This window comes from Balaenoptera acutorostrata, chromosome 7 (genome assembly GCF_949987535.1).
Source record: "Balaenoptera acutorostrata chromosome 7, mBalAcu1.1, whole genome shotgun sequence".
In the NCBI taxonomy this organism is placed as follows: Eukaryota; Metazoa; Chordata; class Mammalia; order Artiodactyla; family Balaenopteridae; genus Balaenoptera; species Balaenoptera acutorostrata.
In genome coordinates this window covers 53,998,403-54,026,072 of record NC_080070.1, presented here as the reverse complement: position 1 = coordinate 54,026,072, position 27,670 = coordinate 53,998,403, and the positions used below count along the sequence as shown (strand labels likewise).

At 39.4% G+C, this 27,670-nt stretch overlaps 1 protein-coding gene across 2 annotated transcripts; it reads left to right on the top strand.

Annotated features, from left to right (window-relative positions):
- Positions 1–290: 290 nt before the first annotated feature.
- STEAP4 (STEAP4 metalloreductase) lies at positions 291–22,003 on the top strand. Of its 2 annotated transcripts, none has more exons than XM_028163820.2 (5): positions 291–394; positions 14,360–14,814; positions 15,466–15,993; positions 17,252–17,416; positions 19,157–22,003. In XM_028163820.2, the coding sequence occupies exons 2-5, from the start codon at positions 14,362–14,364 to the stop codon at positions 19,418–19,420; spliced, it is 1,410 nt and encodes a 469-aa protein (XP_028019621.2). In that variant the 5' UTR covers positions 291–394; positions 14,360–14,361; the 3' UTR covers positions 19,421–22,003. The 2 variants fall into 2 exon arrangements, with proteins under 2 accessions (XP_028019621.2, XP_028019622.2); XM_028163821.2 differs by lacking the exon at positions 291–394 and adding an exon at positions 3,475–3,558.
- Positions 22,004–27,670: the final 5,667 nt, after the last annotated feature.

Sequence of the window (27,670 nt, the reverse complement as noted above, 5' to 3'; positions counted from 1 at the left end):
AAAGGGGTCCTCCTCAGCCTCTCCAAGCCTCAATCTGCCTGGGATGCACATATCCCAAGGGGTTTGGGGAAAACCTTTTAAAAACCCCGCTGGCCAGAGATCAGCAGCAACATCTGAAGCAACAGCGGCAGTGGCAGCACCGGAATTTCTGGTCTTTCCAGCTGCCCGGGATTCCCAGCTTGAACTCTTCCTGGAAACGCTTGCTTTCTTCACCGCTTCTCTTGCGCAATCTAGTGGGCCCTCCCTCCGCTCTCCGGCTTCTTATACCGACGAGAGCGGCGAACCGCAGCCCCGAGCCTGAACGCCACACAGCGTCCCCTCTCGGCCCGGCACTCCGCGCGCCCCGCAGCGGCCACGCTGGACCACAGCTGCCTGGGAAACACCTCTCCCGCAGGTGGGTCACGCTGCTGCTGGCCTTCGCCTTGCACCTTTCGCCACAGGGCTCCCCTCCCTTATCAGCTTCCGCCCACCTCGAACCCCTGCTTCCAGGACCCCGCTCCGCAAACCTGCTCACCCTGGGAAGAAGGTGCAAGGCCACCCAAGGGTGTGGCCAGATGAGTTAAGCAATTCAACAAGCGGCTTGCTTCCTAGACTTTCAGCCCCGGGGTGCAGACGAGACCGAAAGAGAAGACTTGGAGGTTTGGGTTCCTCTCTGTATCTTACTTCTGGATAAAGGCAATCTAGATCTGAGTCCGCTTCTTGACCAAGAGCTGAAAATGTGTCCTGAGATCTGCAACTGCTTCCATCCTTGATCTTGATTCCAATGCCCTTCTGCAGTTTAGTGATTAATTGCTTTTCCAGAGAAATATTGTTTGGAATGTAATTGTTTAGAGTAAATAAAGCCTTTGGTTCCCTGTTTGTCCAGAGGCAGCTGGAAGGTAGTTTTTCCCTCTGGATAGTAATTTAGAAACTTTCTTTAAAAGATGACTGGTGTAAGGGAAAGTGAATTGGATGGAGACTAGGGCAGGGGTGGATTGGGGAATTCTATTCCTAGTTCTAATTAGAAGTTCAGTACCTCAGCCTCAGTTTCTACACATGTAAAATAAAAGGCTCTTGGACCAGAGCAGCCACAAAATCCAACTCTAACAAGGTGAAAACACATGACTAAAGATGTTTGCAGGTTTGAAATACACTGAAAATTTCATCAGTGCTATAAGTGTAACCAAGTAATTACTTTCTTCATAATAATGCAGGTTTCACTTTTATAGGGAAACTAGCCAGCTGTGGAGAGATAGTCTTTCCCCACCGAGTATCTAGACCTGTACCACATTTATCATTCAGAGAATACTCTCAGCTTTCCAAACCAATTCTTCAGCCTTGCTGTATGAGAATGTCCTATTCCCTATAAATAGCAGTCATATAAATGTCACTCATATGAAAGAACATTTTTTTCTGATACAGTAGGTGTAATTTTATAAAATGGCACATTTATTTGAAGCAGTAACTTTTTTGCAAGGCCCTGAGTTTTTCAGAATGCTTTGATTTAGCACGGTATGAAATTCTACCTGCCTGTATTCTACCTGCATGGCAAACACTGCCAACCCAGAAAGCAGGATGAAGCACTCCCTATTTATCAGGCTTCAAGGTTGTATAGGAAAATGGAACATGTGTATGGAGAAATTGGGTCATAGCACTCTGTCCATTTGGCAACATTTATGGTGCTGCCGAAGTTCACACAGCAACTTAAGGTTCAGAAACCAGCATGTTCGAGGCCTGACCCCTAACTTGAGAATGATTTTTGGATTCCTGCCTTGCTTAAGCTTGCTAACTGTTGTTAGAAGTAACCAAATACGTTTTTATAAGCCTGTTCATACACTGAAGACCTTAAGCCTTGAGCCTTGTTCTGAACAGTTTTAAGAAAAATAGATTCATTTGTCATAGAACTCCAAAATGGAAGAAATCCTGAACAGTCACTCTACATTTCCTCATCTCCTGAAGGACCACCTCACATCCCTCTACCACTACTCATGACATTATTAAAAGGGTGTAGATTCTCTTTTTAAAGTTTCCTGAGTAGTTGATTCTGAAGTCACCCTTAGAAACACATCCAGTGTTTCAAGATCCTCACCATCCAGTTATCTTTATAAGTCATTTGCATCTTTTGTCAACTGCTATTTAAAAATTATTTCCTTTTAAAATCTTCACAAAGTTAATAATCTGCTAGCAAAAAAAAAAAAAAAAAGATATAATCACCTTTCAAACTTGAAGACTTGCCAGGGCAACTTTTAGGTTTCTTCTGGGTTGTCCTCTGAAGAGGAAGTCAATTGTTCAGTGTCTGCAACTACATCTACCTATAATTCCTACTCTAAGAATCTAGGACAGGCTGTGGATAGTGAAGTTTTCTGTGTGGGATTTTTTTTGAAGTTGTAGTTAGGCCAGAAGTAATAGAAATAAAGTTTACAAGGCCTCCGAAGTCACCTGTTTGACTCTGTGCTTTGTACGTCCTTCTGTGCTCTGCACATCCAAAGAGAATGGGTCACTAGTTAACTACGAAGACAGTTAACTATGAACAGTTCCACATGATGTATTCAACCTACCATGAATTTTGAATGACTTTTAGGTCATTTCCAAAATGATTTGAATTAACACTTGTTCTTTTGTTGAGAAGAAATCAGATCTGGAAGGAATAAAGCTAAGTAAATAACTAAAGGATAATTAGTGCTGAAAACAATGTATGGTAAGAAAACATACTTGGCCAACATACGTAAGCAATTTGTTCTTCCAAAATCATTACGGAAAAAGGAACAAAGAATGCTTGCACTGTATGAAGATCATCTTTCAGAAATACATCACTGCAAAAAATATGCAATGTTCTACTCAAAGAAGCATTTCCACCCTAATTACCTAGGCAGGACATGACATCCTAATCTGAATGCTTCTCCACATTGTTCTAGAAGAGTGTAGTCTGCCATGTGTAAAAAAGCCTTATCATACTGAACTTTGATGGTTGCATACTTCTGAAAAGTTATTTTGAGGAAAGTATGTTTCTTTGAAATGTAGATTACATGATCAGTCTTCATGTCAGGATGAAGTTAAGTTCACTTTTCATCTTATAAGGAAGGTAAATGTGTGCAAAGGATAATTTTGAAAAGTCAGGAACTATAATTCTGAAAAAAAAGAAAGCTAAGAGGTAACAATATAATTATACAGCACTCCTCTTAGAGAGGGGTTATTAGAACACATCTCTTTTACCTTAGCTCCAAATATTGAAGGAAAAAAAATGGCATGAAGCACAGGGCCAAGTGTTCCAACCAGGGTTTCACTGGTGATGGCACAAGCCCTGAGAAAGCATGGGAATAGGAGGGCGTGGCTAATGGTCCACATTGATTATACATCTTTCATCTATACTTCTCATTTTACAGGGTGTGGAAACAGTTTTGAGCCCAAATTAAACAGTGGCTGAAGCAATTATGCACAGACTTTGGTAAACTTTCTTGTCCTACTTCCCAGGCAGAATAGCTCCCCTACTCTGTATATGCAACATCTTCACACATTGTATTGCAGCAGTTTGATTATGGGTCTACATCTTCCCCAACTTGGGAGCCCCTGGAGGACAAGGTCAGTCTAAAGTTTATCACTTTATCCCTCTTGTGTAGCACAGTGCCTGGCTCAGAGAGGCTGTTCAATAAATCTGTCAAAAACATGCAATCCTACCAAGACATTGTTGATAACACTAATTTTTATTTTTGAAAGATGCTTATCATTATGGGCGTAGGAGGTTATGAGCATGAATGCCCCCTGAGCTGTACTAGTTAATAGGGTCAAAGTGTCCTGCCCTTTGGGAAGAAGCATGAGATTGCTGTATGCTGTACAGTACATATAAAGTAAGTAGTGGAAATTATTATAACTATTTTTAAAAGGATAAAGAAATTGCAGCAACCTTGGTATTTCTTCTCATTTTAGTAACCCCATTATGTTGCTATCCTGGGTAAGGTTCATAATAAATTTGTAACTATAATACTTTGGAGTTTAATTCATTTTAAAGTGACATAATGAGATTAAGGCATTTAACTGAGGTCGTGAAAGTTGGAATATTGAATTTTTAAAGGTTTAATTAGTTTAACTTAAGTAAAACACTTGAGCCCTTCTTTAATACCTGAAGGCATGGCATAAGAAATGAAGCCTATTGAACAGTTCAAAAGAACTAAGTTACAGCAAATCATTCTTATTATAGAAATGATCGTGCTTCTCGTTATTTCTTCTCTAGTACCCAAGTACTAAAATGATTTCTTCATTCTATTCAATTGCCCTGACTTAGGTGGTATGAGATACGGAAGGGGGCTGAGGAGAAAGCAATTAGCAAGTTGGTAAATGGTTCACTGCAGTTAATAATGGTTATCTTCGACTGAGATCCTAAACTGTGCTTTTTTTTTTTTAATGCATGTCTGGAAAATTAGAAGATATGTGTTTGGGTTTGATGGTACACAAAGAGGTCCCTGAGGGAACCAAGAGTCTAGCGGTGTCAGACTTACAGCCAAATTCGTGTTAACTCCATGTGTGCGGTGGAGAGGGTCTGGAACATTTGTTGGGGGAGGGAAGCCACATGGATTCTGTTATCATTAAGAACCTAGGAGCCTTCCTAGAAGGAAGGCCTCTAAGGAAAGAGATTTTAAGGCTTAAAGTACAAAGTCAGGATTGGGAAAGTATATCATCCTGTCAGTCCAATTATTTCTCCATTTCCATGGTCACAGGCAGAGTCTTAGGGAGAAGGGGACGAGAGACAGAGAAAGAGTCAGTGGTATGCTGGTAAATGGCTCTCTAAGGCAAAAAAAAATGTCCTGAATTACAGCATTTGCTGATTTCCATGGTGTGAAAACTCCCACCATGGCTGATTTCAAACTTTCAGCTGGCAAGCCAGCTCTGGTCATACCACACAACTAAAAAGAGCTGAAATTAAATACCTAGGACTTAAAAAGAAGGAGCTGCTTTCACTAAAATATATTTATCAACCAGCACTGCTCTCAGGCTTGTATATCAGAGTATAACACAGGAAGGGGAAAGGTGTTTCAAGGGTACTTTCTCTCCTGGGGTAAGAAATGAAGCAGCTGAAAGGCCAGATCATGGTCGCAGCTCAAGCTCATGGGGTCTTGGCAAACACTAGACGTACTCTGGCCATTGGGAGTCCTTGCCTCCAGAGCCAAATTAGAAATAGAAGAAAACGGTACCCAAAAGAAGATAAAGGAGACTCTATACAGGACATGTAAACCACCCCTAGGAGATTTCTAAAAATGCTAAGGAGATGCTTTGACGCAGATTGGAGTTACCCCATCAGCAGGGTTGGGGGCCAGGGAATGGGATCAGATCCACAGCAAAACTGCTCTATCTCCAAACTGAGTTGGCAGTTATCAATACTGAGATAATTCCCAGTGGCCTCAAGGTGAGGATAAATAACTATTCACAGGAAATTTATTTAAACAAAGTTAATTCTGAAATGATCAAATCACTTCCTAAATATCTCTGACTACAGCAGTCCAAGAAAAGCAAAACCCACTAATGGATACTAAATATTAAGTGGGTTTTTGTGATCACCAAATTACCCAATAAGCAAATGCTCAGGACTTCCCTGGTGGCACAGTGGTTAAGAATCCGCCTGCCAATGCAGGGGACATGGGTTCGAGCCCTGGTCTGGGAAGATCCCACATGCCACAGAGCAACTAAGCCCGTGCGCCACAACTACTGAGCCTGCGCTCTAGAGCCTGCGAGCCACAACTACTGAGCCCGCACACCTAGACCCCGTGCTCCGCAACAAAGCGAAGCCACCCTAATGAGAAGCCCACGCACCGCAAGGAAGAGTAGCCTCCACTCACCGCAGCTAGAGAAAGCCTGCGGGCAGCAACAAAGACCCAACGCGGCCAGAAATAAATAAATAAATAAATAAAATTTTTTAAAAATTAAAAAAATAAAAAACTACTTAAAAAAAAAAATAAGCAAATGCTCAGGTATTGTGTACGAGTCAAATGCCACCCCAGTCAGTGAGATAGAGTTGTTTTTCTGATGGTGGCAATCCAGGTCCTGATTCTCATGCTGAATCTTTGATGAACGACAGATTTATAAGCTGTTCAGGATTTAGAATGCAAACAGAGGTCAAGGTAAATTAACTCAGCCATGACTGAATCCCTGACCTTGCTGTCATGAGCCCCAGCTTTAATCAAATGAACTAACTAGCCTAGACAGGGGATAATAAACCTACATGATAAAATTCTTAGCCAGGGAATCATAAAACAATCTTCATTTATCTTGACAGATGCAGCTGAGATGTAAATGTGAAAACACGTATTAAAAAGATTTTTAGTTGGACCAGAATTTCACCAAAGAACCAATATTTAAAATAAATAAATTTTCTCCTAAAGTACAATTAAAACAGATAATATAGCTCTGCATTACCTTGCTCTCCTGGTATTCATTGGGTGGCAATGAAATGTTACTGACAGAATCATTTTAGCTGCAGCATGTCATGGCTAGTTTTACTTATTAGCAATTCATGTGGATATATATCCCCATAGAATATTAATGTAAAGGTTATATTTAGTTATGCTCTTGTGATTTAATCAGACTGTACAAGTTAAGATTAGTTTCCTTTTGGGTCATTCTATTGGCTAGCATAAAAACTAAGCATCAGTAAGTTAGAGTGCTATGAGATACATAACATTTTCTCCCAAAACAATTTAAATAATTAATCAATTTTTCAGCAACTAACCTGCAGTGGTTTCTTTATTTAGATTAAGAGTTTTAAATGATAGATTTATGTCAGTCTATAGCTATTACTGACAGAGCTACTTCTAACTACAAGGCTAAAATAAGAAATGTACTATTATATTTTCAAATAACATATATAGACTGAAGATGGAACTGTCAAAAAAATTAGAAAACTCCATTAATTGTGGGCTCATTACATTTTTTGTAAACTACAATCAGTGGTCTTTTTAAACCAAGAGCTTCTGATTTTGCTACAGTAATATATACCTGTTAGTAAAAGAATATGTGCTTAAATGTGAGCATGCTTGCTTTCCCTAAAGAGCCTTGATCTCACTAAATACAGAAATAGCTCAGTGAATAAACTGGGTGGGTTCATGTATTATTGTAAGGTTTTTAAAAAAAAATTTTTTTTTTTTTTTACTATTTTTTGCTTTCCAATTGTCCCTGGGATATATTAAAACAAATGCTCTGAATCAGAGGAAGGCTGGCCTACTTGCAGAACTCCCTCCTGCCCCTATGCCTGGTGATTAAAAGAAACATTTGATTGATGGGCTTCAGCTCATTACAAATGTGTTGTCAAGTCATCTAGGGCTTTCAGGTTGAAATTCAGAAGGGATAATAAAACAGAAGGAAGGAATTTTAAAAATCCCTGTTTACAGGCATCAAATTAAAATGAAAAATCCTGTCATGCCGTATAGCGTTTAAAAGTGTCATTTGTGTTCTGACTTCCTGGAGGTGCCAGGCCAGATCACTGGACTTGTGTGCTACAACCCTGACAGAGGGCAGGGGGGGTGTCCGGAGAGGGTACTGTAGGAGGAGTTCAAAACCTTGTGTGAACAATCGCTTCAGAATTCAAAGCTGAATTCTCAAAGGGAGAAAGGGGCGGAATGTCTTTCATACTAGTTTCATCCGAATGTAAACGGGATGTTGTCTGGCCCCGTACGAGAGATGCTATGGAGTGACTGTAGCAGATTCACGGCTGGATGTGATCAAACTATGACTTGTGGCTCATGGAAGACAACTCATCAAAGTTTCCTTAAGGGAGTTGTAGAGCGAAGCCTACCAAGTCTTGTGTCTGGCATCCCTTGACCCTCTCCCACAGGGGGCCTACACACTCTTTTTTTTGCCTCCAGTTTTCATAAAAGTAGGAATTCTAGGCTATCAGACCCAGCCAGTGGTTACTTAGAGGAAGAAATTGTAAAGCAGGTGAAATGTTTCTGCATCCCCCTACAAGCTCATCCTCAGCCTGTTCTTCCTCTGCCTTTTCCCTCCTCACCATCTCTTTCCAAAAAAGATACCCTTGTCTTTTCCCATTTCCGGTGGTTCTCAGCTCTGGATGCTCTTTAGAACTGATCTGTTTGGTCTGTTTTTTTTTAAAATACAGATGTCTGGGCCCTACCTCAGAACAGTTGATTCAGAATCTCAGGAGGTGGTACTTGAGCATTTAATAGCATTGACTTGTTAAGTATAAGCACTTAAAACATGCAAACTTTGTAACGCTGTTGCAACATTTCCAAACAGGACATTCAGATAGCAAACTAGCAAATGAAGAAGTCCATACCATGGACTCAACACTAAAAAGGAACGAACTATTTACACGAACTATTTACATATGCGCCAACTTGGATGGATCTCAAGGGCATTATGCTAAGTGAAAAAAAGCCAATATGAAAAGGTTGCATTTTGTGTGATTTCATTATATAACATTCTCAAAATGATAAAATTACGGAGTAGAGAACAGATTAATGACTTCCAGGGGTTGGGGCTGGAGACAGAGAGGGGGATAAGTATGACTATAAAGGGGTAGTGATGGAATAGTTCTGCATCCTGATTGCAGTAGTGGGTACCTGAACCCACACAAGGGATAAAATGACAGAGAATTATACACACCCAATGTCCTGATATCAGTTTCCCAGTTTTGATATTGTACTCTAGCTATATAAAATGTAAACGCTGGAGGAAATGATAAAGGATGCACAAGGACCTCTTGTACTAGCTTTAAACTTACTGTGAATCTACAGTTATTTTAAATAAAAAGGTTTCTTTGCTTGTTAAATACAAGCGTTTAAAATGTGAAATGTTTGTATTCCATTAGGACATTTCCATGTGTTTCATATGCTAGAATCCTCTAAAGCTGGAACTGGTCTGGGCCTCTCTGACCTCTGACCTCTGGGAGATGAGAGAAGTAAAAGCACAAGCCAGACTGGCCCTAACATCCTCATGGGATACCTAGTTGGGAACATCCAGCGGAATGCTGCCTTAGGTTCCCAGAACCCGGGGTGGGATCTGCAGACAGCGGGACCTGATGGGCGAGACTCTACAGTGACCCACACCAGTACCACTTCATCACACACGCACATGCGCGGGCGCACATGCACACACACACACACACACACACATGCTTATGCTTCTTCGTGGCTGCTACCATGGCCCTCACAGTTGTCTCTGCCACCTTTGCATCTGCATCATTGGTTGCCACCTTTGCATCTGCATCATTGGTTGCCAATCTCTAATCCATACAAACACTCTTGCGGGGTCGCTTTACCTGTCTTGGCCTCCCTCTCTGGGAGATGCTTCCACAGGAGGCAAAACCTGGACATTTTCCAAACCAGGGGATAGTCTTGTTTTGCTTCCTGTTACATAACTGAGGTTTGGAAAGCGCTGAAGGAAGGAGAGGAGACCACTATGCCATAACCATCTTACCCCAACTTTCCCTTAATAACTCCGCTTCCTGTTTACCACCTTTCTTATTTTCTTTATTCCTTCCATTCTACATCTATGAATAAAAGAGGACTAGGAAAGTTTTTTTCCAAGTCTTTGAACAAGAAACCTTACTACCTCCATCAATCCATGTTTATACATGGGAGTTATTTTGAGTTACAAATAGTCTGAAATGATTGTAACTTCCTTCTTTACCTAGTACTTACTGTAAAATTCACCCTCAATGAGATCTCCCTTGTGGTTTAGAGTGTGCATACATCTCATTTTCATGAACATCTATTATTAGGATATTTTTTCCAAGAGTGCTGAATCTAATTCTTCCAAAGAACTAGCTAACTTTTTCATTTTTTACATGTTATTTCATCATCCCAGTTGTAACCTGAGGTCTGATCATTTTTCTTCTACCATAAAAAGATAATAATAATCAAAATAGTGTATTATCCTGGGTTGATTTGCAAGCAGAGCCTGTGACATAGGCTTGTGTGCAGATAGTTTATTATGGAAGTGATTCCAGGGAGCAGGAGTGAGGGGCAAGGGGCTTAAACCAGGGAACATGGGAAAGACAGGACAAGAGCCCATTAAATTGGCCACTGTTACAGATGAGTGGTACTCTATTCCTCTAGGACTTTCATAGGAGCCTTATGAAATGTGTCAGAATTGTGTTGCAGAAGATGAAAGGGGAAGCACTCATTCATGGAGTCCTGTGCCCCGTTGTCTATGATGGGGCCATGGGCTGTACATGTCTGAGTGCCAAACAGGCACAGGTATCAGAGAAGCCCAGGGCAAGGATCAAGAGATAAAAGATCTAGAGCCCCAAAGTGAGCCTCTGTTAGGCAGTGGGAACCGAGCAGAGCTCAGTTATTGCCCAAGGACTGGAAATAGAACCAGGTGGATTTGAAGGGGAACTCAAAATGTGTGTGACACAATTATCAACCTTCGAACTTCTATAACTTGATACGGAGTAACTAACTGCCCAATGGGATCACTGTATTTCTTTCTATTAACTCCACCGGTGATATTTTAATATCTCCTGACTGTTTTTGTATCTTCAGTTTGTCTCTGAAGATTTAAGAGGGAAAATAAATTTTAATGATTGGGATAACAGCCCAAGTGTGTTATATTGGATTGCCAAGCTGCATTTTAAGGGGGAAATATTAAAATAAAATGTGAAAGAATTACAAATGAGAGAAATTCACACTTGAGCTGTTTTTACATCTGTGTTTTGATAAATTCATAGGCTCTGGAGCCGTTTTATATAAGGTTTTATTTATGAGAAATAAGTGGGGGAAGCAGAAGCTTCTCAAGAATGACTGAATACTATTTCAGGTAAATTTTATATATTCCAATAATCACAGTTATAGAAGCATAATTAACCCTTAATTTATAGAATTTATATAAAGACTACATTAATTAGATCATTAATAGACTGATTAATTATAGCATATTAAATACTCTCCTAATAATAGCCAGCTTATTGAGTACTTACTAAGTCTCAGGAACTGTTCTAAGATACATTAATTCATCTGATCCTCACAATGCCTCTAGAGTAGGTACTACAGATCTCTCATTTTAAAGTTGATGAAACTGAGACACAAAGAGTTTTAACTTACCCAAGGTCACACGGCCAGTAAGTGGAGCAAAAAATACTAGTGTACTGTAGCTAATATCTTCATTTTTTTCAAAAAAAGTCTATGACAGGTTAGAATAGATGAATGTAGGGGCCACATGGTCAAAATAAAGTCTGGACTCTCTCTCTGCAATGATTAAGGTAATCCAAACGATAATATGTCAGTAAAGACATCATCCATTTCATTGCAGGACACAGGCAACTTTGCCAAATCTATATTTTGCTTGCAAATGTTCATCCCAATATAGGAGATAGAAAAATAATATATTAGGATAAAGAATGGAGAAAAAGTGAGGGAATAGCCAGGCACACTGGTATTCTTTCGATACACTCACAAACCAGTTCTATGAAGTAGAAAAATTAAGACATCATTCAGCAGTTTAGGGTTTGAGTTATAACAATTAGTTGTTAACTGATTAGCAATATAATAGAATTTGCTACACTAGTTTGCATTTATAGATGCTGCTAAGAGTTTTTCAAAGGGACAGCTGTGTTTCCATATGATAGGCCCTGATCATATCCGGGTGCTTTCCCATATAAGGTCATTTCCTGCTCTGATAAAGTTCAGGATATCAGTCACTAGCTAGTTTATAAAATGATTCACTTGTTGTGCTTAATTAAATTATTCAAAGAGTTTCTGTGGAAGTACAGAGAAGTCTTGTATTTCTTGTCCCTTTTCTCCATGACTTCTGACTATTTACAAATGTCTGAATGGTCTGCTTTTGATATAGATACACACCTTCGGATAAGCTCAGGTAAGAATTCCTTTTCTCTGTTTTGAAAAGATACATGCACCCCAATGTTCATAGAAGCACTATTTACAACAGCCGAGATATGGAAACAACCTAAATGTCCATCGACAGATCAATGGATAAAGATGTGGTATATATATCTATACAATGGAACATTACTCAATAATAAAAGAGAATGAAATAATGCCATTTGCAGCAACATGGATGGACAAAGAAAATATCATGCTAAGGGAAGTAAGTCAGACAGAGAAGGACACACATCATATGATATCACTTATATGTGGAATCTAACAAAAAATGATACAAATAAACTTATTTACAAAACAGAAATAGACTCACAGACATAGAAAACAAACTTATGGTTACCAAAGGGGAGGGGATAGCGGGGGCGGGGGAGACAAATTAGGAGTTTGGAATTAACATATACACACCACTATATATAAAAAAGGTAAACAATAAGGACCAACTGTATAGCACAGGGAACCATATTCAATATCTTGTAATAACCTATAATGGAAAAGAATCTGAAAAAGAATATATATATACATATATATATGTATAATTGAATCATTTTGCTTACCCCCAAACTAACACAACATTGGAAATTAACTATACTTCAAGAAAAACAAACAAAAAACAGGTGTTTTCCATGGACTAAAATGGAAAGGGCAAATTTCTGAAATCCTATTGAAAAGGTGCAATCTTCAATATGCTCTACAATCTGCATGAAATTCACCATGCTGGAATGGAAGAGTGATTAGGTCTGGTTTGAAATTCCTCATCAAATTCACGAAGTTTTACTTTAAACCCATTTGGGTGGAAGAAGTAATGTCCTTACAACGCCTTCCCCCACTTCTCTGCTTCACCTTACTCCTCCCTAACTCCCAGCGCTCAGTCTGTACTCACTCAGCTTCCTCCTCATCATGCACCTCACGCTGTGCGTGGCACACAGAGGAAACCGCTGCTTCCAGAGCCGACATTCCACCCTTCTAATATGATCCCACAAATATTTATCAAGAAGTGCCCGGTCCATCACAGGCAGTGCTCTTTTTTAGCACTGAGGATGCATCACTGAACACAAGAGACTACACACACATACACACACACCCAAAAAAAAAAAAAAAAAGGTTAAAAGTTTAAACTAAATCCTAAATATTTGGAAGAGAAAAATTTTGGAGAAAAATCCAGTACCGAAAGAAGAAATAATATTCTTTGAAAGTGGAGAGAGTATCCTAGATTATTTTATTAGATCATGAAAACTTCAAGATCTTTAAATTTCAAAACCTTAAAAAGCAACACAATCACATGGTTTATAACAGTATCTCAGTTTAGTTTTACCCTGCACTTCTTTTACTTTGGGTAAGATTAAGAAATCTTCTACTATATTGAAAAGTCATATTTCCCTAGAATGAACTAGCATCTCATTTTCTTTTGCCCTATTGTCTAATGGGCAAATTTTTTATTGGTTTGTATGAGTTAAAAGTATTTTTCCAGTTTGATTATCTTGTGACTTCACTTATCATGATTTTGTGCTTCGCAGGTGTTATTTTTTTTTATGTAATCACATTTGTCCCTTTATTCTTTAATGGTTTCAAGGATTTGTGATATAGGAAAAGGGCCTTTCCCCTCTAAGGTTATAAAAGAATTCTCCATGGCCTCTTCTAGTTCTATTATAGTTCCATTTTTTAAAAAACTATATTTAAATCTTTAATATATTTTAAATTTACCTTGGGGAGGAGTGTGAGGTATAGATTAAACTTTTTCTTCCAACTGGCTATTTAGATAGATACTTTGGCTATTTAAATAGATACTTTGTATGTTAAGGAGATATCTATTTGTTCCTTTTTAAATATGAATCAAGAATAAATGTCAATTTTTTTTTAGGTTTTTTAAAATTGAAGTATAGTTAATTTACAATGTTGTGTAAATTTCTGGAGACATATAGGTTCTTGATCTTTTAGCACACATAAATATGGCCACATTTTTCTCCTTAATCTTCTAATATGGTGAGTTCTATTAAGATTTTCTAATATTGAATTTACAGAACTAATCTTTACATTCCTAGAATAATCCCATTTGATCAATGTGCACTGTCTCTTAACAGGCTGCCAGATTCTGTTGGTTAGTTTGGGATTTTTGTATCACTAAACATAAATGAATTGGTCTGTAATTTCCTTATTACTGCATTCTTTGTCAGATTTTGCTCTTGAGAACTTTAGGAACTGTTAAGTGTTAAGTGTTGGGTTTTTACTGCATTTCTTTATCCAAAAGAAGATTTTGTTAAATAAGCCATACGAGACATATATACACTAATTTGTATAAAATAGATAACTAATAAGAACCTGCTATATAAAAAAAATTAAAATAAAATTCAAAAAAAAAAGACATATAAGAATATATGAGACAGTTTTTACTCCTTCCAAATTTTGTAGGGAATATGCTTGAGATAACTCAGCAAAAGATTCAAACAACATCAGTCAATCACTGCTTCCTGGATATAATTCTCATTCATTTTTCCCAGAACATTCATATTTTGTTGGGTGTTTGCATTATTATCTTTCAGTTATGGAGAAAACTACAGATGTACTTCCTCTCACTATGAATTCTTCAGAGAAGCAAGAGACTGTATGTATTTTTGGAACTGGAGATTTTGGACAATCACTGGGACTTGAAATGCTCCAGTGTGGTTATTCTATTGTTTTTGGAAGTCGAAACCCCCGGATGTCCAGTCTGCTGCCCAACGGTGCAGAGGTCCTGAGCTATTCAGAAGCGGCCCAGAAATCTGACATTATAATCATAGCAATCCACAGGGAACATTACGATTTTCTCACAGAATTAACTGAGGTTCTCAATGGGAAAATACTGGTCGACGTCAGCAACAACCTCAAAATCAAGCAGTATCCGGAATCGAACGCAGAGTACCTTGCTCAGTTGGTGCCGGGAGCCCACGTGGTAAAAGCATTTAACACCATCTCAGCCTGGGCTCTCCAGTCAAGGGCACTGGATGCAAGTCGGCAGGTAAGATTAAATGATAAATTTACACTCCATCTTTAAAAAGTGAATGTTTTAATATGTGCTTACCTCAAAGATTCCAAAACATAATTCCAAAAGAAAACATTTCATTCTGCTACTATGCGCCATGAATAACTTTCTTGGGCTTGACCAAGTAGGGTAACCAATTGTAGTGATTTATTTAGCTCTGTCTACACCCTCAGCTTTTAGCTTGATGGAACCCAATGGTGTCAGTCTCTGGAGCCCTCTTGTCAGTACTAGAAAATAACACTGCTAAATTGTTGATGGGTATCCCTTCCACTCCCATTACCTTGTATGAAATGGGTTCCATCTGTTCATTGAGATTAAAAGCAATCCCTAAGTGATACGGCACCCATGAATACAGAAGAGAGACCAAACTGTTTGCACTGTGGAGAACCAAGTCTTATCATATCAGCGTGATATGCTTACAGCCACGCTCAACTTAAAACCCTGGTACTTAACTATCCAACACACATGTGCAAGTCTAAACCATCATCTTGTTAAATATGTCCTTTCTACAGCCTTGTTTGAAAAGCAGTTAACTACCATATGGCATTGTCTTGCACAGTGCTTATACAGACTTCCAAAATAATTACTAAAGATAGAATAAATACAAAATGAATTATTTTAACCCAGGTGTTTGTCTGCGGAAATGACAGCAAAGCCAAGCAAAGAGTGATGGATATTGTTCGTAGTCTTGGACTTACTCCATTGGATAAAGGATCTCTCATGGCAGCCAATGAAATTGAAAACTACCCACTGCAACTATTTACAATGTGGAAGTTCCCCTTCTATTTGTCTGCTGTTCTGTGTGTATTCTTCTTTTTCTACTGTGTAATAAGAGAAGTAATCTACCCTTATGTTTATGAAAAAAAAGATAGGACATTCCGCCTGGCTATTTCTATTCCAAATCGTGTCTTTCCAATAGCAGCACTTACACTGCTGGCCTTGGTTTACCTCCCTGGTGTTATTGCGGCCATCCTGCAGCTGTACCGAGGTACAAAATACCGCCGATTCCCAGACTGGCTTGACCACTGGATGCTTTGCAGAAAGCAACTTGGCTTGATAGCACTGGGATTTGCCTTCCTTCATGTCCTCTACACACTTGTGATCCCTATTCGTTATTATGTACGATGGACATGGACCAACAGAACCATTGCCCAGGTAAATCGCTACTCATTTGTATTCTCCTATTCTTTAAATCAAAGAGCAATCCTGCTACATCATATTCCACTTCACAGTTATAGAAAATCACTCTTCTAAGCATCTTTATTTTTTAAAGTAGCTGTAATTAGACACCTCATGTTTGTTTTGGGGGGTTTGTTGTTTTGTTTTGTTTTGTTTTTTACTGAATCTGGTTGAAATCTCATACAACTATTGAGAATGAAAGGTAGATTCCCAGGTCCACTTGGGTCCATATCTGTATTCCCAGGACTCACTGAGATACTGACAAACTAACAGATTTGGAGGCTCAGGAAAACCTAATGAACCTACTTGAGTTACTTCAATAATTGGAAGCCAAGGTGTTTTCAAGTTTCTATTTTTATGCATGCTACTTCCTTTTGGAAGTCAAAACCAGCCATCTTATAAGTGAGGGGGCTGTCCAAACATGTGTCATAGGAATGTAAACAAATTCACAAAAGGGTGCTTGTAACTCCATTAATGTTTGACTTGTGGGATGCTGTCCTCAATAACTAGAAAACTAAACAATTCTGAGCAAATGTCAAATACTATATTCTGCATAGTCAAAATATTCAGAGAGAATCAGCTCAGGGAGTCTTAAAGCAGTCCCAGAGGAAGTTCTATACATCAGTTCTAGTTTGGAAATAATTGATTTTGATCAATCTTACTGCAGTCTCAAAGTGCTGGGTCTGTGGATTTCTCTACATTATTTCCCTAACAAATACATGGGATGTCCTTGGGTAAGAGTCATGTTACAGGGGCCAGATTTCTCTCAAGATGTGATGCAACAGACTTGATGCTATATTACAACATAAAAAACATGAAAGAACTCAAACGTCGTGTGTGTGAATAATCAGCATATAAAGCAGGAAAACAGAACCCTGATGTAATCATTTGAGAACATCAATTTTTGCTTGGGGAACAAGAAGCCATATGGTAAAGAAGGTTTAAGTAAATGTTTATTTTGTTTTAGGATTTATAGGGTCAATTAAAACTCTCTATACAACTCCTGGAGTCAACTATATTATTAATAAAGTCCCAATAGAACCACTTTTTCTATCAAAAAATATAATATCTAAGTGTATTTTTCTAAGTGTAATTATTTTCAGTGATTGTTAAGAAATGTTATACAATTTTCCTTGAGCAAAGAAACCATGCAGAGGTATTTTTTCATCCCCTTAAAAGTTTGGGCAGTTTGTAAAAAATGGAAGTTTTAAAAATTGCTTATAACTTTTCTTAGGCAATAGCCAAGAAAGAAAGTCCATTTAGTACCTCTACTGCCTGGCTCAGCGATTCATATGTTGCTATGGGAATGCTTGGATTTTTCCTGTTTGTACTCCTGGGAATCACTTCCTTGCCATCAGTTAGCAACATGCTCAACTGGAGAGAGTTCCGATTTGTCCAGGTAAAGGACTTCACGATTTAATCTACTTTACAGTGCAAAATGATTCTGGCTTTACAAATATTCTCATTTTTCTCTCATACCCTGCATAAATTTTCATTTTACTCCATCACTTCCCTAGCGATCTCATAAAAATAGCAACTGAAACAAGTTCAAATTAGAAAATGCTAAACTCTGGTACCAAAAGGCAGATTCCATAATGGTTTAATTTCCTAGCAGGGCATCCCTTGCCAAGATTCTTGACCACTCCCAGAGCCACAGCTAAGAGTATAGCGTGAAAAGCACCAATTACTATTAAATTCTGTGTGTGGAGATGTACTAGGTGCAAGGTGGAGAGAAACCCAAACACAAAATTTCTTCTTCTGAAAACCAACTTTAGAATATGGACTTATTGATATGAAAAGGCATATAATGAAATGATCTTTAAAACCTTCAAAGCAAGATACGCTAGACTGTCATCACACCAGATTCAACGCTGGTCTGTAAGAGGGAAAATCGGTTTTTCCACACATCGACCACCAGATACCTCATTAAAAGCAGCTGGTAACTAATCTTACAGACCAGTGGTCTTCAAAGTGTGGTACCTGGACCAGCAGTGGCAGCGTCACCTGGGGTCATGTTAGATACAAATCCCCCGGCCCCACCCAGACCTGAACGAATCAGAAGCCCTGGAGGTATGGCCCAGCAGTTTGTTTTCACACGCCCTCTGGGTGATTCTGATGCAAGTTCCTTGTGAACCAGTATAACAGAATAGACTGTTAGTAACTGAAATCAGATTTGAACTTTATAGAACAATTTGAATTTCAGAAGTCTTGCAGTTTCTCCCAGGGACCAAATGCAGTCAACATTTTCTCATGTTTACACCTTTATTCAAGACATTAAGACGGAAATAAACATTGAGCTTTGTATTTAGGCCAAAACAAACAACCAACCAAACGTAAAGTTTGCTAATTGCTCTTTATTGTGACAGAATGTAGTAGCATCTGCTCTTAGTCAGCAACATATACTAATGTGGTGCTTCTTGAGGACATACTGTATCTTACTCATCTCTGGCCTCCAGAAAAGGTGATTCTGGAAAGTTTTACCATTGAAAAAGAAGGTACATTATTTATTCTAATGCAAAAGAATTTACTCCTGGGAATCTTTCCTAACCTAATCTTTCCCAGTTAGGTTAAGATGAAACCACCATGTCATTTGCAAGCACAGTCTTTTTTTTTTTTTTTTTTTTTATTTATTTATTTATTTATTTATTTATTTATTTACTTGGCTGCGTTTTTTTTCTTTTTTTTGGTCTTCATTGCTGTGTGCAGGCTTTCTCTAGTTGCGGCGAGCGGGGGCTACTCTTTGTTGCGGTGTGTGGGCTTCTCATTGTGGTGGCTCCTCTTGTTGCGGAGCACGGGCTCTAGGCGCGCGGGCTTCAGTAGTTGTGGCACATGGGCTCAGTAGTTGTGGCGCATGGGCTTAGTTGCTCCACGGCATGCGGGGTCTTCCCCCGACTAGGGCTAGAATCCATGTCCCCTGCATTGGCAGGCAGATTCTTAACCACTGTGCCACCAGGGAAGCCCAGCACAGTCTTTTTTTAAATGATATACTGATCATCCTGAAGGAGAGTTAATGTTTTTTCAGTACTTAGCAGTGTTCTAAATATTACAGGTTTCAAAAGCTTGCGGCTTTGACAAATACCCTTCATTGGCTTACAGTGTAAACAGTGTTAATGTATATGTTTTTGTTTCTTGCTTATAGTCCAAACTGGGTTATTTGACCCTGATCTTGTGCACAGCCCACACCTTGGTGTACGGCGGAAAGAGATTCCTCAGTCCTTCAAGCCTCGTCTGGTACCTTCCTTCAGCCTACGTGATAGCACTGATCATCCCTTGCACGGTGCTGGCGATCAAGTTCATTCTCATCCTGCCATGTATAGACAAGACCCTTACACGGATCCACGAGGGCTGGGAAAGGAACCCGAAATTCTCAGAATCAGCATTGAATGGAAAAACAGATATTTAAAGCAAAGTTCAGTTCACCTGGACTTCTTAACTATGGTGTTGTATGTTTAGAGAATAATAATGGGTGCAGTGAAGAAAGCGTTTTTCTCCCACCACGGGCTGAAGCTTGTGAACAGAGAAAGAAATCATGCCTGACTTGGAGAAATGGACACCGTTTGATCTCAGGCCAGTGTTGAATCGGTGTTGGCCCCTGCCTCTCCTTTTGCTGGAGGTGGGGGTGGTGCTGAGATCGCGATTAGCTTTGTGGTTTCACACTAGGAAGCTTCTTTGTTGTGGGCAGCATGCATGACCTAATGTCTTGCAAAATCTAGGGGAAGTCCATGCACTTTCCTTCTCTGGATCAAGGGCAGAGAGGAGTGAAAGAGAAAACAGTAAGATGGTGGCCACTGATCAAGGCTTTATTAGCTATGTCTGAAGAAGAGGGCTGAGGAAGTAAAAGGAATGAGATTTTTGGTTTGGTTTTTGGCAGTGCAGGTTATCATAAATATTGCCATGGTGAATTCTGTAGTTGTGTGTGCTCTTTGATTTTGTTACCAATATGGATGTGTAGTGTGGGGAATTATTTTATAAAACAATAAAAATATCACAATTGATTGGAAGTAATCAAGGGTTGGATATATAAAAATCTATATCATAAGATATAGATCCTTCCTCTACAAAGGAATAGGTATAGGAAAGATTGAGTTAAAAATGAGGGATACCCACTTGGATTTTCTCAATGTACAATAAGCAAAGAAGAGCTGATAAAAGCCCTTGTGCAAAAAGTTCAAATAAACCAAAATTTAAATAAATTTTGTAAAGTTGCACTTTACAGGTATTGGTATTGTTCAGGTTTAGTATTGTTTAGGTTTTGTGGTATGCTTTGTAAATAATATATTCCAAATTTTGTTCAACATTAATCATCTATGAAATGCATTTCTAGTATAAAAAAGTAGCTTCTGTAGTCTGTCATAGTTTGTTGTCAATTTAAGCAGTGAAATTAAATGAATAATGAAAGTGTAAGTTGGACTGATACATAGATGAGAGAGAATTACAGTGTCTTAGGGGAGAGAGGTGTGAGCAGTAGTTGTAATAGGAGACTTGGTTCTTTCTCAGATCCTTGCTGGAAGACAGGATGGTTCTCTCTGCTTTTGTGTGCTGATGAGGCCATTTCCAAGAGGACCTTCAGCAGGATTAGCCTTCCTGGCTCACACATGGAGCTGAGAGGAGCCTTATGTGTGACCTTCCCACACTGAAATAACCAAAAGGCTTCGGGTTTGACATTTTTTCAGCCTGCTCCACAAAGGCCATTTCTTTTACTTTTTACTTTTATTATCATATATTCTATATGACCTTATATAAAATGATTGAAATATATTAAAACATCACCCACAATCCAGGATATTTTTCTATAAAACGTTTTGAAAATAGTTCTACCTATACTGTATATTCAATTTTGTACCCTTCCTTTTTCACTTAATATATCGTGGCTTTGTCTGCTTACTTACACGGTATATGTATTGAATCAGTGGCTGCATAATATTACATCAAATACGCATTTATTTAACCACTGCCCTAATTCAACATTTAGGTTATATCCATTTTTTACTAAAACAACATTTCAGAGGATATCTTGGCATGTACAATTTTTCCATATTTTAAATTACTTCCTCAGAATACTTGCAAAGAATTGGGATTAAAAAGTAAAGAACTTTTAATAGCATTGGATACATATTGCCAAATTATTTCTAAAGTCAATACCATTGGCACTGAATGAGGGTGCTGGTTTCATTATACCCTACCAGATTGTGTTTTTTATTTCTATTTGTGTTAATGAGAAGATACACAGAATATATACTCCATTACTTTATTCTTGATCCACCCAAGCAAGGATACAAAAAAGCTTGTGACTTTGAGCAGAGCTGTGGTGTGTGGTGCTGACCCGAGAGCATCAGTGAGAAAGGCAGGGAAATTGTCACTACTCATCCCTCTGTTTTATGCAAAACGGCCAGGTATTCTAGAGTTGGCAGCTGCTTTTTGGCTAGAGAATTGGTTGATTAAAGATTAAGTACTATCCAAGCTGATCTAAAAAAACCTTTGGGATTAACCATGCTCCTTTTTGGGTAAAAGAGTAAAGTTTTTACTGGCTACATGGTTCATTACTAAAAATAAAAAATGCCACTCTTAGGTTAAAAAAAAAAAGCTTACCTAGAGTAAAAAGGATTCTACTTTTATAACCTAGTGAAAATGCTCTACCTGGGTACTTCACAAAAGCCACCCAGGAAGCCAGACGTTACAGAGCGCCCCGGGTGTTTTAGCGTCACAGTGCATTGCTGGGCATGACCCTCAGCCTCATCCACAAGGGCTCCAAGCCCCACCAGCTGACCAGAGAAGCCAATTCCCTCCTTTCGCCCCTCCCAATATCCCTCCCTTCCCAAACTATCAAACCAATGTGCCCATCCTAACACAGCTGACTCCCCCAGTTTACTTAAGGTGGAAAGAATGAGTTTGAAACAGATAGAAATAGGTGTGTTGGGTGAACTATATTCCTTTTAACTGTTCCAAACTATTCTTCTACATTAAAAAGTGAGACTAAACTTCCTTACTGCTGGTATGTTTCCTGTATTCTAGAAAAATTTTTATGATATCATATACCTTTTATTTTTTGTATGTTTTCCCCATGTTAAGGGATGACTGCTTCTGTGAAATCTTTCTAGTTTTGTAATCATTCTGGTTTTGACTCAACAGCATTCCAAAGAAAGTGATTGAAAGGTTTTGAATCACAGTAGCTCCAGCATCTGGAACTAAAAATAGTTCCTTTCAGAGATAAGGAAAAGGAGAGGCAGTACAGGGGTTGAAAAGCACATTAGCGGATTTGCAGCTTCATGTGACACATGCTTGCACCCAGCGGGGTGATGCATTTCAACATCCTGCATGTTTCAGTTTTACCCTCAGAGAAGGGAAAGCATCAGCTGGCCAAACAGGGGTAGGGGTAGACTATCCCACACTGGACTTTTGTGGAAGAAAAAAAAGGCTTTCCTTCCTCCCTCCAGATGGATGCCACCCGGACAGGGCAAATGCCTTAATGGGTAGACTGATTTCAAGTTGGATTTCAACCTGTGGGACCCGACATGAAATGCCCTGGACAACTGAACAACTGCAGCCCTGATGGGTGTTATCATTCTTTTGAAAACAAAATAAAAACAGATAAATAAAGAGAGGGCTGGCAACCTGCAGTAAGCTAGAAGCAGAGAGAATGAAGTCCCTATTCGAAAGCTACTTCAGTTAGAAATTGCGTTCAAGAGCTCTTCATGCATTTATTGTTCAGGGATCACAGAAGAGCCATGATAACGATGAGTGTAAATATAATGAATTTGACCACTAGGAGCTCAAAAGGTTCTGGACCTCCTCCCCAAATCAAGGTGGAATGGCAGTCAAGGTGCTGCACACAGAGCTCTCAATTTCCATTCCCCATCAACACCACCATCATCCACACCACCACCCGTTTAATACACACATACCAAAAATCTCCTTATACGATCCTCCTTCACTTTTCTACAGTGAGTTAAGATTACAACGTAGAAAAACCCTCTAGTCTTCCAAAGATTCGTTCAGTAGAATTCAGGAGGAAAGAGTAAGTCACTCTTCTCTTCGTTACCCTTCTGAAGCTCAAGGCGAAGCCCTGACCTCTCAGATAAGAGGAAGCAAGAAGATCCAGCTGGAGGAGGAGGATCAAGGGTGCAGGGGAAAGCAGTGAGGGCTGGGGAAAGCAGTGAGGGCTGGGGAAAGCAGTGAGGGCTGGGGAAAGCAGTGAGGGCTGGGGAAGGCAGTGAGGGCTGGGGAAGGCAGTGAGGGCTGGGGAAAGCAGTGAGGGCTGGGGAAGGCAGTGAGGGCTGGGGAAAGCAGTGAGGGCTGGGGAAAGCAGTGAGGGCTAGGGAAAGCAGTGAGGGCAGGGGAAAGCAGTGAGGGCTGGGGAAAGCAGTGAGGGCTGGGGAAAGGGGAGCGTGGACGAGTAGGATCGTGCACCCAGGCCCTAGCCCAGCCAATTTCCTCCTTTTATCCCTCCCAATATCTCTCCCTCCCCAAACCATCAAACCAATTTGACCATCCAAACACAGCTGGCTCCTTCCGTTTAAATAAGGTTCTATCTGTTTCCTGCTAGGAGGGAATCTTGGAAGGCTTTTAATGATGTTGATTGTATAATACTATGAGCAAACAATAAACACTTGACATGCATTATCTTATTTACTCCTCATAACAATTCTCTAAAATACTCTCATTATCCCCACTTTTCAGAGGAAACTGAGCCTTAAAAACATTGAGAGGCAGACATGGGATTTAAACTGAGCCCATCTGAATAAGAGGCCTAGTAAGAGGCAGACATGGGATTTGAATTGAGGCCATCTGAGTCCAGGGCCATTGCCTTTCAACACCACAATACAATGGAGGACCCTCACGCTGCCCTCCAAAACGTCCCTTTGGATCCATATATTAGGCGGAGTGGACTGAACCACTGGCAACGTTTCTTTGAAACTTTTTAAAGGAAGCTTTAAATATTCCTGATTGCCCCATCTTTAGCACTCCACATTTGCCTACTGTTGATTTTAGGATGCCCTTTAAGGTTGCAGCGACATGTGATCCCTCGGTTTCAGCATTGAGCTCAGCTCTAAGTGCCACTTTAATCTTGCTATTCCAATCTGGCCGCAAGCTTTCCTAATCAGCAGAGAGACCTCTGTTCAGGTACAGGTAGGCAAAAACCCCTGGCCTGAGGGCTCAGCGGGGCAGCCAAGGAGAGTACAGCTCTTCAGAAGCTGCAAGGCAAATGTTTTCTTTCTCTCTGCTTCCACCTTAGTGCTTTGTGTACTGAGAGGGCGTATTTGTTCTTGAGATCCAGTGACGCACCAGGAAATCTCATAGCACTTTTCACTTAGTATTTTAATACTAGTTGAGAAATCTTAGTGTTAAAAAAAAAAAAAAGATTCAGTCCCGCCACCTAAAGTTGCCAGTTTTTCAGTTTTGTAAATATGAAGGGCTGTTGGAATGGAACTCACAATGTATCAAAAATGATCAGAACAGGATCAACTAAAATTAACCCCTTATGATTTTTAGAGAGTCAGCAGGTATCAAGGAATACAAACCATGTATTGGTTTCATTTTTACTAATCTTTTCTTTCATAGAAAGAGGTGAATTACTGTTCAAGATTCATAAAGGCAGGGTAGTAAAATCTGTTAAAACGAAAGATCTGCCCTCAAACTCAAGGATTCTTTACAGTCTCACCAGCCCAGCCAACCAAGTGGGCGTAACTTTTCCCAAGTGTTGACTGCCGCCAACAGGAAATCTTTCCATTTTTACGCACTGTGGGCAATTAGGAAATTCTCTCATATCTAACCAAAATCGTCCTAATTGTTCTTCCATCCACTGGTCTTAGTGCCATCATTTAAAGTTGTGCCTTCTCCAACTGTGGAGCGTTTTTGGTTTTGTTTTTTCCAATTCGTCATAGACATTTGCGTGTGTGTGTGTGTGTGTGTGTGTGTGTGTGTGTGTGTGTGTAAAACATAAAATCACCACACTTAAATATCATAGCAACATCAAATAGCTGTAGAAGTTTCTAAACTTTTAAGCTCAATTTCTGAATTTATCAGACAGGTGACAAACAGGTCACAAACCATCTGCAGCCCACATTTTGAGTAGCACTCAAAGATGGGCCTCACAACCTGGCTTGACTTGGGTTCTGCCAGAAGCCAACTCTGAGGCAAGGATTCTAAAGCAAATGTGTAGTTTATTCTGGAAATGAAATCATTAAGTACGGGGAATGGAGTAGGGAAGTAGACAGAGCAAGGGAGGAATAAAGTGTGGGTTTTCAAGCCAGTTACCATGGTGGGCCCCACTCCACTGGGAAACTCTGGGAAACAGCGTCATATATACCTTTTATGCCCATCAAGGGGAAAGGAAGATGCGGGTTTTATACACCAAATTCCCGTTTGTTACTGGATGAGAGAAGCTGCTAGGGCCCTAACTTTCTGGTTCTTTTGAGTTTTCCCATATGCTCGCTGTACATGCCACCATGGCCAGGGAAAAATCCTGCAGGCAAGGCGTCACAGGTGTTCACACAAGCAGCTTTCAGCTCGTAGGGGTGAATGCCAAGAGGATGAGGGTTCAGTACTAACAACAGCTACACAATCCAACAGAAAATTGTGCAGCCGGTCTGAACAGTTCACGGGGCGGGGGCGGGGGGGGGAGGCTCGTCAACATATGAAAAGGCACTCTACTTCATTCATAAAGAAATGCATGAAGACTCAGCCTGCATTTAAATACCATTTCTCACTTCACAGATGGGCAAGAATCCAAGAGTTTGAGCACACATTCTGTGGGTGAGGCTGAGGAAGCACGCATTCTCATGCATCACTCTTGGGTGTGCAAACTGGGACTACCCCAAGGAGAGCAGTTAGGCATTATCTTTCAAAATTAAAAATGCAGAGTTAATTCTTACCCAGGGGCCCCACTCCTGAGCATTATAGATATGCCTGCAAGCCTCTGAGATGACAAATAGACATTGCTATTCATTTTTCTTGTTTTTCAAGAATAACATTGTAAAAACAAAATATAGGCAAGAACTCAAGCATTCATCTTCAGGGTGGATTAAGTAAACTATGAAGATTTCACAGAAAGGAATTCTATGCAGCTGTTTAAAACAAATGAGTCACCTTCTTTATACATATAAAGAAAGAGCTCCAAAATATACTATTAAGCAAAAAAAAAAACAATCCAGGTGCAAAATAACATGTAAAGTTTGATTCCTTTTGTATATGTACATTTGCTGGTATTGCCTAAAGAAACAATGAAAAGATTTGAAAGAAACTAATAAAAAAATCATACCTAAACAGGATGGGGGAACAGAGGAGTAGAAATAAGAGTAGAAGCACTATATATGTTTTATATCATTTTGATTTTTTAATTATATGACTAATTTACCCAATTTTTAAAATAAATTTAATTTAAAAAGTAATTGGGACAGTTACAGAAAGACAGAGAAGATGAAAAGGCAGAGGGCTATGTACCAGATGAAGGAACAAGAAAAAACCCCAGAAAAACAACTAAATGAAGTGGAGATAGGCAACCTTCCAGAAAAAGAATTCAGAATAATGATAGTGAAGATGATCCAGGACCTCGGAATAAGAATGGAGGCAAAGATTGAGAAGATGCAAGAAATGATTAACAAAGACCTAGAAGAATTAAAGAACAAACAAACAGAGATGACCAATACAATAACTGAAATGAAAACTACACTAGAAGGAATCAATAGCAGAATAACTGAGGCAGAAGAACGGATAAGTGACCTGGAAGACAGAATGGTGGAATTCACTGCTGCGGAACAGACTAAAGAAAAAAGAATAAAAAGAAATGAAGACAGCCTAAGAGACCTCTGGGACAACATTAAACGCAACAACATTCGCATTATAGGGGTCCCAGAAGGAGAAGAGAGAGAGAAAGGACCAGAGAAAATATTTGAAGAGATTATAGTCGAAAACTTCCCTAACATGGGAAAGGAAATAGCCACCCAAGTCCAGGAAGCGCAGAGAGTCCCATACAGAATAAACCCAAGGAGAAACACGCCGAGACACATAGTAATCAAAGTGGCAAAAATTAAAGACAAAGAAAAATTATTGAAAGCAGCAAGGGAAAAACGACAAATAACATACAAGGGAACCCCCATAAGGTTAACAGCTGATTTCTCAGCAGAAACTCTGCAAGCCAGAAGGGAGTGGCATGAAATACTTAAAGTGATGAAAGGGAAGAACCTACAACCAAGATTACTCTACCCAGCAAGGATCTCATTTAGATTTGATGGAGAAATCAAAAGCTTTACAGACAAGCAAAAGCTAAGAGAATTCAGCACCACCAAACCAGCTCTACAACAAATGCTAAAGGAACTTCTCTAAGTGGGAAACACAAGAGAAGAAAAGGACCTACAAAAACAAACCCAAAACAATTAAGAAAATGGTCATAGGAACATACATATCGATAATTACCTTAAACGTGAATGGATTAAATGCCCCAACCAAAAGACATAGACTGGCTGAATGGATACAAAAACAAGACCCATATATATGCTGTCTACAAGAGACCCACTTCAGACCTAGGGACACATACAGACTGAAAGTGAGGGGATGGAAAAAGATATTCCATGCAAATGGAAATCAAAAGAAAGCTGGAGTAGCTATACTCATATCAGATAAAATAGACTTTAAAATAAAGAATGTTACAAGAGAC